Below are 13,999 nucleotides of genomic sequence, written 5' to 3' on the forward strand. Positions count from 1 at the left end.
TCAGGAGTAGATTCCTTAATGCCCCTACCTATTTAGCCCATTGCCCGCCCCCCCAACCCCTCCAGCAATCCTTTGTTTGTTCTCTATGTTTGAGGCTCTTATGTTTTGTCCCCCTCCCTGTTTTTATATTATTTTTGCTTCCCTTCCCTTATGTTCATCTGTTTAGTTTTGTCTCTTCTTAAACCTCTTATAAATGAAATTACATAGTATGAAGTCTTTTGTTCTGGTTTCTTTAGCTCAAAATTAGGCTTTGGAGCATAATTAAGATTGCTGTCATCTGCTTTTTGATGTTTGTTTCATATTTATACTGTTAGATTGCATTATTTATTTATTTAAGGATTTATTTTTTACGTGAGATTTGACTCAAACCCACAGATCAAAATGTGCAACTGTTGCGTACTACTGCCACCTGGTGTTAGCGAATCTAAAATGCAGGGGCATTATTTCAAAATGGTTCATTTCACAACACGAATCCACCCCCAAATTGTAAAATAAAAACCATAGAGAGAGACAATCCTAAGGAGAGGAGAATAAGTCTTTTAAAAGTTGAAAGTATAAAACAAAAGTCATATGGTTTCAGTCAGTTACTTTAAGTTCATGCTATAGCTTTCCAGACGCTTACCTTTTCAAGTTCATGCAGTTTAAAGAAACATGAGATTTACTGGAACTGCAGGAGCAGGTGAAGTCAAAAGAGAGGAAAGCATGGAAGAGCACAGAAAAACCCTGGAATTCTATGAAGTGTGCATCATATCTACTTCCTAAATCCTTAGGGAAACAGGATTTTAGTACTGGTATCCAGCGTATGCTACTTACTAAGCATGAGGATAATTACCTTTTCCTCCGCATCAGCGACTTTTGATTTCTCTTGAGCCAGCTTTTCCTTCAGGTTGTCCTGTGATTTAATGCTCTGATCCTGTTTAAGTACCTCCAGCTCCAGTTCCCTGATTTTCTGCTGACCGTGCTTCCATTCTGCCGTGAGTGAAGAGCACATCTTTGTACCATCTAATAACTTCTGCTGGGCCTGCTTTAGTTCAATTTTGATCTAGAGGAGGGGAATAAACAAGAGTGATAGAAATAAGCGTGGACAGAACATGAACATGAGCCAGAATAAGCACTTTTCCAAGCAGTGCAGTCCCCTAAGAGCTGACAAATAACGAATGTCACGTGGATGATTAACTCCCCGGAACTGTCTTGTGTCAGTAAGGTTTGCCAGATGGCCGCTGGACAGAGGAATTTTCCTAATGTTTCTACACATGCACAGTCTAAACATTTTCCATCCTTTTTTAAAAATCTACTGCACGCTGGCTTTCATTCCCACTCCTCCATGAAACTATTTATGCTGGGGCACTACTGATGTCCCCACTGCCAAAATGAATCCAGTGGACAACTGACCTCTTAGGTAGCATTCACTCCCTCTGTCTCAGAAAATTATCATGGAGTCTGTGATACCAAACTCTCCTGGTTTGCTTGCATCTCTTTGCAGTTCCTTCCCGGTCTCTTGTGTAGACTCTTCTAATGCTGCCCAGCTTCTAAATATCACTGGACTCTCCCAGGCTTTGAGAGTTGATCATTCTTTCCCTAGTTCACTGTCACAATCTGAAATGCCATCTTTGTGCCTGGAACTGCCAAAATAAAACTCCCTGATTCTGTCCATATCAAAAATGATTTTTCTCTCTCAGTCTTCCTGATTTCAATAAATGATGCCTCCATCCAAGGTTTTGTTCAGGCCAGTAGTCTCAAAGTAATCCTGAGTCTTCCTTTCCCATCCTGAGCCCCTTCGGCACTTGCTGTCGTGCTCCCTCCACAACACGTCTTGCATCGGCCCATCAGTGTCTACCACACCCTCGTCTCCAACATCATGGTCTCCAGACTTGGCTGTTGCAATAATGACATGGTTCTGCCACTTCCATTTTTACGCCCTTCTAATCTGTTCTCTACAATGTAGCCAATGTGTTCTTTTAAATTTTTTTTTAACGTTTATTTATTTTTGAGACAGAGAGAGGGAGGGGGAGGATCAGAGAGAGAGGGAGACACAGAATCTGAAACAGGCTCCAGGCTCTGAGCTGTCAGCACAGAGCCCGACGCAGGGCTCAAACTCACGGACCGTGAGATCGTGACCTGAGCCGAAGTCGGACGCTTAACTGACTGAGCCACCCAGGCGCCCCCAAAATGTTCTTTTAAAAACATAGATTGAACTATTCACTCCACTGCTTAAATCTTTCAGGCTTCCTAAAACTCTGGAAACAAATCCCAGCAGCTTGCCTGGCCTTCTATGGTCTGGTCTTTGCCAACCTCTTTTAAATCACAGGTTATTTAGCATCATGAAAGTAAAAAGGGCCATCTCTATTTTTAAAAGTTGATGACTAACTTTAATAAAAAATTTTGAAAATTTAAATGAAAAAAATTTCCATAAAAATAAAATATACCAAAGTTCATACAAGAAGAAATAAAAAATGTGACTTCTTATAACCATTAAGAAACTGAATCAGTAATTGAAAATCTTCCCAAAAGAAAACTCTAGAATCAGAAGGATTCAGAAATGAGGTCTTATAATTATTAAAGAAGAAATAGTTGTAATTTACTCCTTTTTTTTTTTTTTTACAGTTTATTTATTTTTGAGAGAGAGAGCATGCACAAGTTGGGGAGGAGAGAGAAAGAGAGGGAGAGAGAATCCCAAGCAGGCTCTGCCCTGTCAGCACAGAGCCCAACATGGGGCTCGATCTGACAACCGTGAAATCACGATCTGAACCAAAATCATGACCTGGACTGAAATCAAGAGTCAGATGCTCAACCAACTGAGCCACCCAGGTGCCTCAGGTGCCCCAATTGTAATTCAGTCTTACAAACTCTTCCAGAGAACAAAAAATGAAGGTATGTTACCTGTCTTATGTTAAGGGGCTAGGGTAACCTTTATGCTAAAGTTTGATATGAATGTTATAAGGAAGAAAAATGACAAGCTAGTCTCATTTGCGAACTAAGATGCAAAAATTCCAAAGAAATACTAGCAAGCTAACACCAGCAATGTAGAAAAAGGATAATAATTTAGGATGAAGATGGGTTTATCCTAGGAATGCAGAGTTGAGTTAGCATTAGAAAATCAGTCAATATAATTCACTGTATTAACAGATATAAAAATCTTATCTTCTCAAAAAGTTATGCAGAAAAGAATTTGATGAAATTCAACATGTACTCATCCAAAAACATTGAATGAACACTATAAAAGAATTTTATTTAAAAAATTTTTTTAACGTTTATTTATTTTTGAGACAGAGAGAGACAGAGCATGAACAGGGGAGGGGCAGAGAGAGAGGGAGACACAGAATCTGAAGCAGGCTCCAGGCTCTGAGCTGTCAGCACAGAGCCTGACATGGGGCTCGAACTCACGAACCGTGAGATCATGACTTGAGCCGAAGTTGGATGCTTAGCCAACTGAGCCACCCAGGTGCCCCAAGAATTTTCTTAATGTGATTAAAAATGTCTATTAAAAAAAACCCTACAAGGCATATTAACTGATATTTTAGAACTTTTTCTTTGAGACTGGGAATGAGAAAATGTTACCCACTATCATCGGTTCTATTTGGCACTGTACTAGCCACTGCTTAGGCAAGAAAAAAGAATGAAAGGTATAACATGTGGAAGGAAAGAAAGAAAATTATATTTATTCCTAGATGATATGATTGCTTGTGTATACAATACAAAATAATATAAGCATCAATTGTAAGAAGTAATTTAAAAATATGACAAGGTTTTTATTCGAAAAAATTCACTGCATGTTTATGTATTAGCAATAGTTAGAAAATGAAACTTTAAAAAGTTACCATTTACAATAGTATGGAAAACATCAGCACCTAGGAATGTGTCTAACATAAAAGATGTATAAGATCTCCACAAAGAAAATTAGGATATTGGGAAAAATTAAAGACCTAAATATAATACACACATATTTCATGGAGGATTCAATATTGTAAAGATTTAAACTCTGCCCAAATTTATCTATAGATTTAGTGTGTAAATTCAGTGTATAAATCCCCAAAGGTTATGTGTTAGTATATATATGTTGTGTGTGAGTACATGTGGGTTTGTGCATGTAACTTGACAAACTGATGACAAAATTTATATAAAATTTCAAATGGCCAAGAATATCCAGGCATCCTAGAACAAGAACAACAAAATGAAAAGCTGTGCTCTATCAAATATTGAGGTCTGCATAATGCTAAATTAATTAAGATAGCATGCTATCGGCACAAGAATAGACAGAACAATGGAACAAAAGAGAGAGCTCAGAAACAGACCACACACATTTCTTATGTCCTAGTGGACAGTATAGTAATGTAGGAGAATATCTTTATGACTTTGAGGCTGACAAAGATTTCTTAAGTCAGAACCTGAAATCACCAATTATAAAGGTAAACATTGATTAGGTTAAAATGAAAAACTTTGATTCATCAAAACTTCTATTTAGAGAGTGAAAATGTAAGTCACAGAGTAGAAGGTGTTGGTGATACAAACCTGATCAAGGCTTCATATACAAAGAATTCCTACAAATGAATGGGAAAATTAAAAGGACAGAAGTCCCAAAGAAAAGTAAACAAAATCTTAAACAGGGAGTTCACAAAATAGGAACTCAGATGTCAAATACATTTATAGAGAGCTGTTCATCTTCATTTGTAATCAGGGAAATGCACATTAAAATGCTAGGAGCTACCACTATACATGTATCCGAGATTAGCAAAAAATTTAAAGTCTGACAGTACCAAGAGTTGGTGAGGACGCAGAGCAACAGGAACCTTCCTACCTGCTGGTGGGAGTATAAACCTTTAGACAGGAGTTGAAGTAACACATACGCTGTGATGCAATAATTCCACTCCCACTCCCTTCCTAGAGAAATAGGTCCTGTGGACATCAGGATACATGTATACGAACGTTCATAGCAGCAGTTTGTTTTTAAAATTTTTTTTAACGTTTATTTTTGAGACAGAGAGAGACAGAGCGTGAACAGGGAGGGGCAGAGAGAGAGGGAGACACAGAATCTGAAACAGGCTCCAGGCTCTGAGCTGTCAGCACAGAGCCCAACGCGAGGCTCGAACTCACGGACCGTGAGATCATGACCTGAGCCGAAGTTGGACGCTTAACCGACTGAGCCACCCAGGCGCCCCAGCAGCAGTTTTTTAAAAAGTAGACGTGTTAACTCAGATCCTTTTGTACATCTCACTGTTCAGGAAAGAGTCTTACATTCAATAAATGAACATATCTGAAATAATGTGCTGTTATGCTCTCTGTTTTAAAGCAAAGATCCTTGCATAAAGGCTACTCAAGCATCCAGAGTGCTAAGCTTATGATACCTCCTTTTGCATTAATTTCTGAAGACCAGATATGCCATCTCCAAAAATGTTAACAGGCATGTAAAAAGGTCAAAATAATTTATTAAACAGAGTAGAAATGAATGCGTGTAGAAATGAAGAAATTAAACCCTACAAGTAATATGCCTTGGTATCACTGGGGGGTCAATGTAGATCAAGAGGAAAAAACTACTGTAATAAGCTAGTCTCTTTGGTATTATCAAAAAGAAATTCTAGATCAGACTTTAATAAGCCTCCTATTTTCTCAGTAAAAATCCTCCTTTATCTCCCTCCACTATTCTAAACCAGTTCAACTACTCTCTCCCCTTTTTTAATTTTTAAAAAAATTTTTCTCCTTTTATTTTGGAGGATTGGTACAGCTTTTGAAACTTCATTGACAGGAACAAATCTATTAAATCTCGATTTCTTCTCGAAGGGCACTCTAACCTATTAGTTAGCCTGGAACTTTCATTTTTCAAGAACAGTGTAGCCACGGATAAAGACATAGGATTTCACTTATATGGGAACTCTGAAACAAACCAAACCAAACAGAAATTGATTCATAAATACAAAAAACAAACTGGTTACTACCACGAGGGAGGAAGGTGGGGCAGATGGGCAAAAGAGGTGAAGGGGATTATGAGGTTACAAAAAAAGAAAAATGTAGCCATGAAAAACTCAGTAAGACACAGATCTAATGACTAGAAGAAGAAACAAAGAAATAGGGGAAAAGAAAAAATCAAGTGTTGGAATATTTGGTGCACTGGATAGTTCAGGGTTTCGAAACCTAAACTTCTTACTGTAAACAGAAAAGGCACAAGTCCTTTCATACAAGACCACCTCTTCCACAGGCCAAGAAAGCTAAAGGCCTCCGGGACCTGTGATCATCAGTCATAGGGCTAACATGCAGCATTTTGATCATGCTGGTACTGATGGAATGAGACAACAGTGGAGCAAACACTATTATGGCCAATGATATGTGCATGTAGGAGGGCATTTTTAGCTTCAGGCTGGGATGTTCAACCACCAGTAAGAGGATCCAGTTCAGTGTCTCAGTGCTGGTGATGTCAGAACAATTCTCTGCCTGAAGCTCTGAAAGCCTATAGCATTCTTCTTAATAGCCCAGGCTGGAAACATACAAGATGCCCATAAACCATAGAAAGAATAGGTAATGGCAATTTCTTATGGTGGAATGCTATACTGCAAAGAAAATGGACGAACAATAGCTATACAGCACAACATGGGTGAATGTTCCAAACAAGTAGGTCATAAAAAGATAGAAGGTGCATACACTGATTGATTGTATTTGTAAAATATTCAAGAATCGGCAAAACTATTTTGTTTGAGATTCACAGTTGGTGAAACTATAAAGTAAAGCAAAAGAGTTATTAATCCAGATTAGTGGTTACTGCTAAAATGGGAAGGCGACAGGATTATAGATGGGAAAGAGGCAGGCAGGGGCTGCTGGTGCGCAGGCAATGCACTGTTTCTTATCCAGGGTGGTGGTTATATGGGTACTTGCTTTATAACAATTTGTTAAACTATATACTTATATACTTTCTGAGTGTTATATTTCATAATAAAATGGTTTAAAAGTAATAAATTAATACTCTAGTTTCTTTCTTATTTGAGAGAGAGTGTATGTGTGTGCGTGGGGGAGGGACAGAGAGAGAGAGAGAGAGAGAGAGAGAGAGAGAAATATCTTAAGCAGGCTCCATGCTCAGTGCAGAGCCCAACTTGGGGCTTGATCCCATGACACTGGGATCATGACATGAGCCAAAATCAAGAGTTGGGCACTCAACCATCCAAGCCATCCAAGCATCCCATTCTCTGGTTTCTTAATCAGTCTTATAAGTATGCCTAACATTAGCCAGAGCCCCAGAGTTTGATCATCTCTGAGTGGATTTTAAAGAGTGAGTTCTAAGTTTGCAAAGCTGAGGTTCCAAAATGAGGAAAGGTATAATACAGAAAGATTCCTTCATAGGAAAAAGAGAAACAGACCTGAATTTAAATTCTGACTCCATGATTTGTTAGCTTTGCAATACTGAATAGTTTCTCATCTATAAAATGCTGACCCTTTAGGGCTGTAGGGAGGTTTATAAGAGATAAAACAGACAAACTGTCAATAAAAGGTAATTGGCTGTTATATATGACTTTGCTTAGGTGTCTGGCCTAAGGGACCAGCCAAAACACTGATGTCTCATTACTGGAATGGCCAATATTTTATCCCACCATGAAGGGATTTAAAACAGAACAAAAGATGGCTTTACTGTTTACCAATTTATCATTTACCTATCCCTAAAGGACTCATTCATTAATTCAACAAAAATTTCTAGGGTGTCAACCACAGATAAGGCATTATAATCTGTGTTGTCCGATCATCACACCTTAAGAAAGATGTAGTATTGCTTGAATATTTTCAGAGTTAGATAGTTAAGAGGATCTCAGAAATGTGTTATAAGGAAATGTGATAAAGATTTGGAATTTAATTTAAAACTACAAAGGCTTGAGAGAATGTGGCCAATATTAAAAAAATCATGAGGAGTGAGGGTAAGAAAGAGGTTTATTCAAATAATCCTGGAACACTAGGACTCCCTAGAAAGGCTTCCCTTAGGTATTGAGGAGGGCACCTTTTGGGATGAGCACTGGGTGTTGTATGGAAACCAATTTGACAATAAACTTCATATACTGAAAAAAAAAAAAAAGAAAAGAAAGGCTTCCCTTAAAGTTTGACATAAATGACTGCTTGTTTTCATCTATATCTCCTCTACTAGATTGTGAGTTACTAAAAAGTAGGGACGTTTCTTGATTAATTTATTACAATTTTATCTTATTTTTTATTTCTATTGAGAGAGAGAGAGAGAGGGCCGGTGAGCAGGGGAGAGGCGGGGAGGGAGAATCTTAAGCAGGCTCCATGCTCAGTGCAGAGCCCGACACGGGGCTAGATACCACAACCCTGGGATCATCACCTGAGCTGAAATCAAGAGTCAGAGGCTCAACTGATTGAGCCACCCAGGTGCCCCTTAATTCATTTTTATGTCACTATTGGAATAAGTTACCCTGTTCCTGCCTCACCAGATGTGACAAATTTTCCTATAAAAGGTCAAGAGCACAAATATTTTAGCCTTTGTGGGCCACATGGTCTCTGTCAGAACTAGTCAAATCTGCTTTTGTAGTACAAAAGCAGCCATCCATAATATGTAAACAAACAGGTATGGCTGTGTGCCAATAAAGTTTTATTTACAAAAACAAAAGGTAGGCAGGATTTGACCCTGGATGGGTCCCCACTAACCAGGGGATAAGAACTGTATTGGTTTTACCTACAATTAAACCTTCGGTATCAACAAGATTGCCTGCCCAGGATATGACTGATGCTTAGCACATATTTGTTGAATGTTGAATTCCAGAACTTTAGATGGGGACTTATAGAAACTAGGTCCCTGATATATGCTTACAGAATTGAACCTCAATTAAAAGGAAGCACTACTTTACATGATGGTTCAGTTTGAATATTTATGTGGTTCACAAAATTTAGATGACTCTGTGGATGACAGTTCTCCATAGATTATTTTATTTATTTTACTTGTTTATTTTTTTAGAGAGAGAGGGCACAAGTGAGAAAGGGGCAGAGAGAGGGAGAGAGGGAGAGAGAGAGAGAGAGAGAGAGAGAGAGGGAGGAAGCAGAGCCCACTCGAAATGGGACTCGTGTTTTACCCGAGGTGTGGCTCGTGCTCATCTGATCTGGGACTTGAACTCACAAACCATGAGATCATGACCTGAGTGGAAGTCAGATGCTTAATGACTGAGCCACCTAGGCATCCACGATAGGTTATTTTAAAACAGGCATGTTTAGGGGATGTCCTCCTAACTTTTTGATAGTCTTGAGTCAGGAAGAACAAGTTTGCCCTCCTAGGAATTGTACCTCGGTGCAGTTGATATTTGATTCAACCAATAATAATGGATACATCTCTTAGGGACTAAATAAGACTGCAGCTAGAACTAGGTCAAGACCACTAGTGTTTGGGGTCAGGTGGTTCAAATCGATTAAGTGTTAAAAGTTGTAGCTAGGGGCGCCTGGGTGGCGCAGTCGGTTAAGCGTCCGACTTCAGCCAGGTCACGATCTCGCGGTCCGTGAGTTCGAGCCCCGCGTCAGGCTCTGGGCTGATGGCTCGGAGCCTGGAGCCTGTTTCCGATTCTGTGTCTCCCTCTCTCTCTGCCCCTCCCCCGTTCATGCTCTGTGTCTCTCTGTCCCAAAAATAAATAAACGTTGAAAAAAAAAAATTAAAAAAAAAAAAGTTGTAGCTAATGATTTCAAAAGACTGTATAACTTAAAGTGTTTCACATTGACAGGTTGACAGTATACACACAGCTTCAGCAGCAGAGAAACAACTGAACTGTGTACCTACTTGGTAGGGCAGAGTCAGAGGGAGTTATCAGAGAGCTCACATTGTCCACACATCTGTGGATCCTATCATGAACTATGCAGCTGAGGAGTTCTAATTCATTTATCCACAGGGGTGATTAAGCAATTGAGACCCTCCCATCAAGGACACACCCACTAGAGTTACCTTAATGCTTTCTTCCTGAAGTAAGCTATTATGCTGCTTTAAGTCCAAATTCTTTCCTCGCTCATACCGGAGCTCTTTTTCGGCTGAGCTGCACAGAATCTGGAGCCGATGTAAATTCTGGCGAAGCTGTTGTATATCCTCTTGCTGCTGGTATTTCTGTTTTTCTCCAGATGATAGATACTAAAACAAACATTTTAAAAGAGAAACATGGACAATTTGAAAGAATATTGGTAAAACGTGGGTTCCAGCTATCAGAAGCAGAAATGTCAGGACCTGATTATTCATAGGTAAATATTTTTGGAGTTGGCTTACCTATAGCAAATTACTCTTTTTATACTTGTGTTTAGTTGGTGCATGTTCGTATGATTTAACTCTTGTTATTTTAGAATGAACATATCAAAGAAATTATTTAGGCAAAGCAGTTAAGCATAGACAACTAACTTTCTTATTTTTCACATCAATGAAGGGAAACAGAAGCATGGACCATTTTAGGGTAAAATATTTCAATGGAAAGTTCAAAGAGTCAATATGTGAAGAAGGAAAGTGTGAATGTGTATGTAGTATGTGTGCATGTGTGTGGTGTCTGTTGGCAAAAAGAAAGAACATTTAGCAGGAGATCTTAAATTTTCAGCCTTCCTCATCACTTTCCCTGTTACTACCAGATGATTCTTCTTCAGTTACTATTCGACAACCATACACCCTCCTGTCAGGCCTCCAGTGCAATAAAACCGCCTTGACCAAAGGAGGAGTCATTTGGATTCTCTAAAAGGTAGGCTCACATCGGTGTGCTGTATAGATAAAGAATTCAACTGTATCCAGTTAACAGATAAGATATATTTAGAGTTTCCTGAGTCCTGGTCCAGTGTACTTCCTGTCCATGACTTCCCAGAAAGCCCATGTCATTAGTCTCTCTTGCTTACAACAGAACTGCAACACAGAATTGCCCAAGTCCTATAAGCCCTTCAATTCTCATCTTGGTATATTCAAAAAGGCAGTCTAAATCCAATTTGCTTGTCCCAGAGTTGCAAGTGTCTAAGATACCTAGAAAAAAATTCTTTAATGGAATTATAATGTAGTTATTAAGAACCCTATCTTTGGAACTAGATGCATCTGGGTTTCAGTCCTGAATCTGTCTTGGAGGAGTTCCTTAGTCTTTCTGCTTTTCATCTTCCTCATCTTAAAATGGGGATAATAATGATAACTGCTGGATGGAGTGAAGGGTAAGTAAGATAATGCATGCAAGAACTCGGCATGACGTAGTACACAAGAAGCACTCAGTGACACCGCCCATTACCCACTACCCATTACTGTGGATGCTACCCAATTTTATTTTAACTGCCTTCTGCTCCACCTGAAACAAGAGTTCTCCTGAAACCTGGAAAGCCTTGATCACCAGTCCAGCTTCTTATTTAACTATCAGACAACAGCAGCTTTTAATAATCAATTAGTAATCCACGGCCCATATGACCGCTTAACATGCCCAAGATATCCAAGAGAAGCACCCCCTTTACACCCATGTACAGAAGTTTTTAGCCTGTTTTGAAGATGAGAAAAGCCAGAACAATAATTTTTCTTGCCTACATTTTCTAGTCAAGTCACTTTGCCAGAGTAGAAATGCAAATTATTTTTCATGAAAGGCAACCATTAAAGAAGCTACCAGTCAAGTGACCAACATACAGGGTCCTTATTTTTTCCCCACATGTAAATTGCTTCCTGGTAGAAAGTTATTACAGAGGCGGTTAGACTCAGCCAGGCTACTAGGAACCATGTAGGAGTGCAAAGGAAAGTACACAAGCATCCTTTCTTGATCAATCAACAGATTTATTAAGGCAATTATCCTCTCTGAGTCTCAGCTGACTCATCTGCAAATTAAAGGCATAAGACCAGATGATGCGTAATGTCTCTTCTTAAGGAATTCATAATTCCTTAAGAATTAAAATAAATAAAAATGGAACCAGTACTAATTATCTTAATTTTATAGGCTTAAAATCTAGCTTTTAATATTTTAAAATATTGTCTTCACAAAAGAAAAATTTAATATGAACCAAATCCATATAGTGGTCCCAATGACAAGATCATTCCTTTTGTGGAAACAATTAAAGCTTATGAACCTTAAATATTCTCATCCAGTGAATGTGGATGGAACGGGCTATCCAACCTGTGAATGTGTCACTCAACAAACAAAGTCCACTTGTTCTGACTCTCTACTCAGCAAACATCCTTCAGATTTTGATTTTTCTTCACTCTCTACAGGTAAATGTGCTGTTTATTTAAACAAGTTCAAGTGATAATTATGATTAATCGTTACAGAATAATAACTAACAGCCATTCTGATTTTACCCAATAGTCTCAAAAGTTTGGTTTGAGTTTATCCCCAAGATACAGATCCATTCTAGGGGGACTAATACATCAAGCCTACAAGCCTACATCAAACCCTGAATGAATTCACCCAGATAATCTATAACAGACACCCTGAGAGGCCTTTTGGGAGACAGTTTGTCAGCCTTCCTCAGGAAATTAGCTCTACATGAGAAGTGTATGCTTTCTTTGAACTTCTCAGCAGGGGGAAACAAATCAAATAGCAGCTAAAAGGTCAAGCTCTAGAGTAGACAGACCCAGGTTCCATCACAATGTGTTATTCTGGGAAAATTATTTAACCTCTCTAAAGGCTCAGTTTCCTCATCTATAAAGTGGCAACAATAATATCCTGTCTTGTTGTGTTGCTTAATATACACAAGGTATTTAGTATAGTGCCTGGAACATAGTAAATATTCAATAATGCTATGTAAAACCATGAAACTAGATTTTAAACCTATAACATTCAGATAATTAATGGTGATTCCAGTTGGTTTCATGAATGTTGGGAAAGTAGTAATCTAGAATTCAGCTATTACAATCGTACCTGGAACACTGTTGAACAGCAGTTAAGCCACCAAAGGCAACTGACAGCCACAAATGATGTCACAAATACATATGAACAATAGAGCTCATGTACTTACTCATAAAAGAGGCTCTCACCATTCTTTTTCTATGTATTTACTATCAATAAGCATTCTTTAAAGTCTGATACCTAGTCTCAAGCTACAGTTGCTTAAAAAAATTTTTTTTAAACATTTATTCATTTTTTGAGAGACAGACGTACAAGCAGGGAAAGGAGAGACAGTGAGGGAGACACAGAATCCAAAGCAGGCTCCAGGCTCTGAGCTGTCAGCACGGAGCCTGACGCAGGGCTTGAACTCATGAACAGTGAGTTCATGACCTAAGCCGAAGTTGGACACTCAACCGACTGAGCCATCCAGGCACCCCTAGCTATCATTGCTTAAATGTGTATGTTATGAGATTAAGAAGATGCAGCACACATGAACAATCCGCTAGGCACTAGACACTGTAATCCGACAACAGGGTGAAGACCACAACCCTCACATACACAAGAACTAAAAAGTACAACAATTTATAGCCACCAGTAGATCCAAGCACCCTCTACACAGAAAAAGGTTCTGAAATTATCACTGCACAGCACACTGCAGAAACACTAAAGTCTGTCCAAAATCCTTGCCTCCTTAAAGAAGTAAATGAAATAGTGTGTGTTATACTGTTTTGGGAAATGTAAAGTTCAAAACACGAATACGTTATTTTTTCCCATGAAGCCCACATCTATTTTGTTTCCTGCTGTATGGGCCCTAACACGGGGCCTGACTCATCATAGATGCTCAATTAACAACAGCTGGATAAACGAGTAAGAGCAACTTACTCTTCTTTCAATAATTCAAAGTCATTATTGTGGAATAAAATTACTGAACTCTGCAAGAATTCAGTGAAACCCTAAGAAGCTGTGTGGCATAAAGGGGCTATTTGTCCTTTCACAAAGTGGCTATTTGCCCAGATTTCCCATATAATTCATACATATTTAATAGTTGTCACATCCCCCCTAGTATTGAGAAATGATTCTTCAAATAATGAGAAAGTATAAATTAAATAAAATTAATAAATTAACTAGGGTGTTACTTCTCATACTCTTCAACTCATTACTCTGTTAAGTGCATTGATCATTTTAAGCTCATAAACAAAAGATTTTATAATCTTTGTGACCAC

The 13,999-nt window shown here is 38.6% G+C and overlaps 1 protein-coding gene across 1 annotated transcript in view; it reads right to left on the bottom strand.

Moving 5' to 3' along the window:
- Positions 1-13,999, bottom strand: part of CCDC30 (coiled-coil domain containing 30) — a 110,987-nt gene that overhangs the window by 43,448 nt on the left and 53,540 nt on the right. The window contains exons 9-10 of the mRNA XM_047082363.1: positions 9,908-10,087; positions 833-1,042 (exon numbers count right to left, since the gene is read on the bottom strand). Of these exons, the coding sequence (XP_046938319.1) occupies positions 833-1,042; positions 9,908-10,087 (390 nt within the window). The remainder of the gene's footprint in view (positions 1-832; positions 1,043-9,907; positions 10,088-13,999) is intronic.

The sequence above is a fragment of the Lynx rufus genome, unplaced genomic scaffold (genome assembly GCF_022079265.1).
Source record: "Lynx rufus isolate CCGP_SWC_20201006 ecotype Redwood Valley unplaced genomic scaffold, mLynRuf1.p SCAF_2, whole genome shotgun sequence".
NCBI lineage: Eukaryota > Metazoa > Chordata > Mammalia > Carnivora > Felidae > Lynx > Lynx rufus.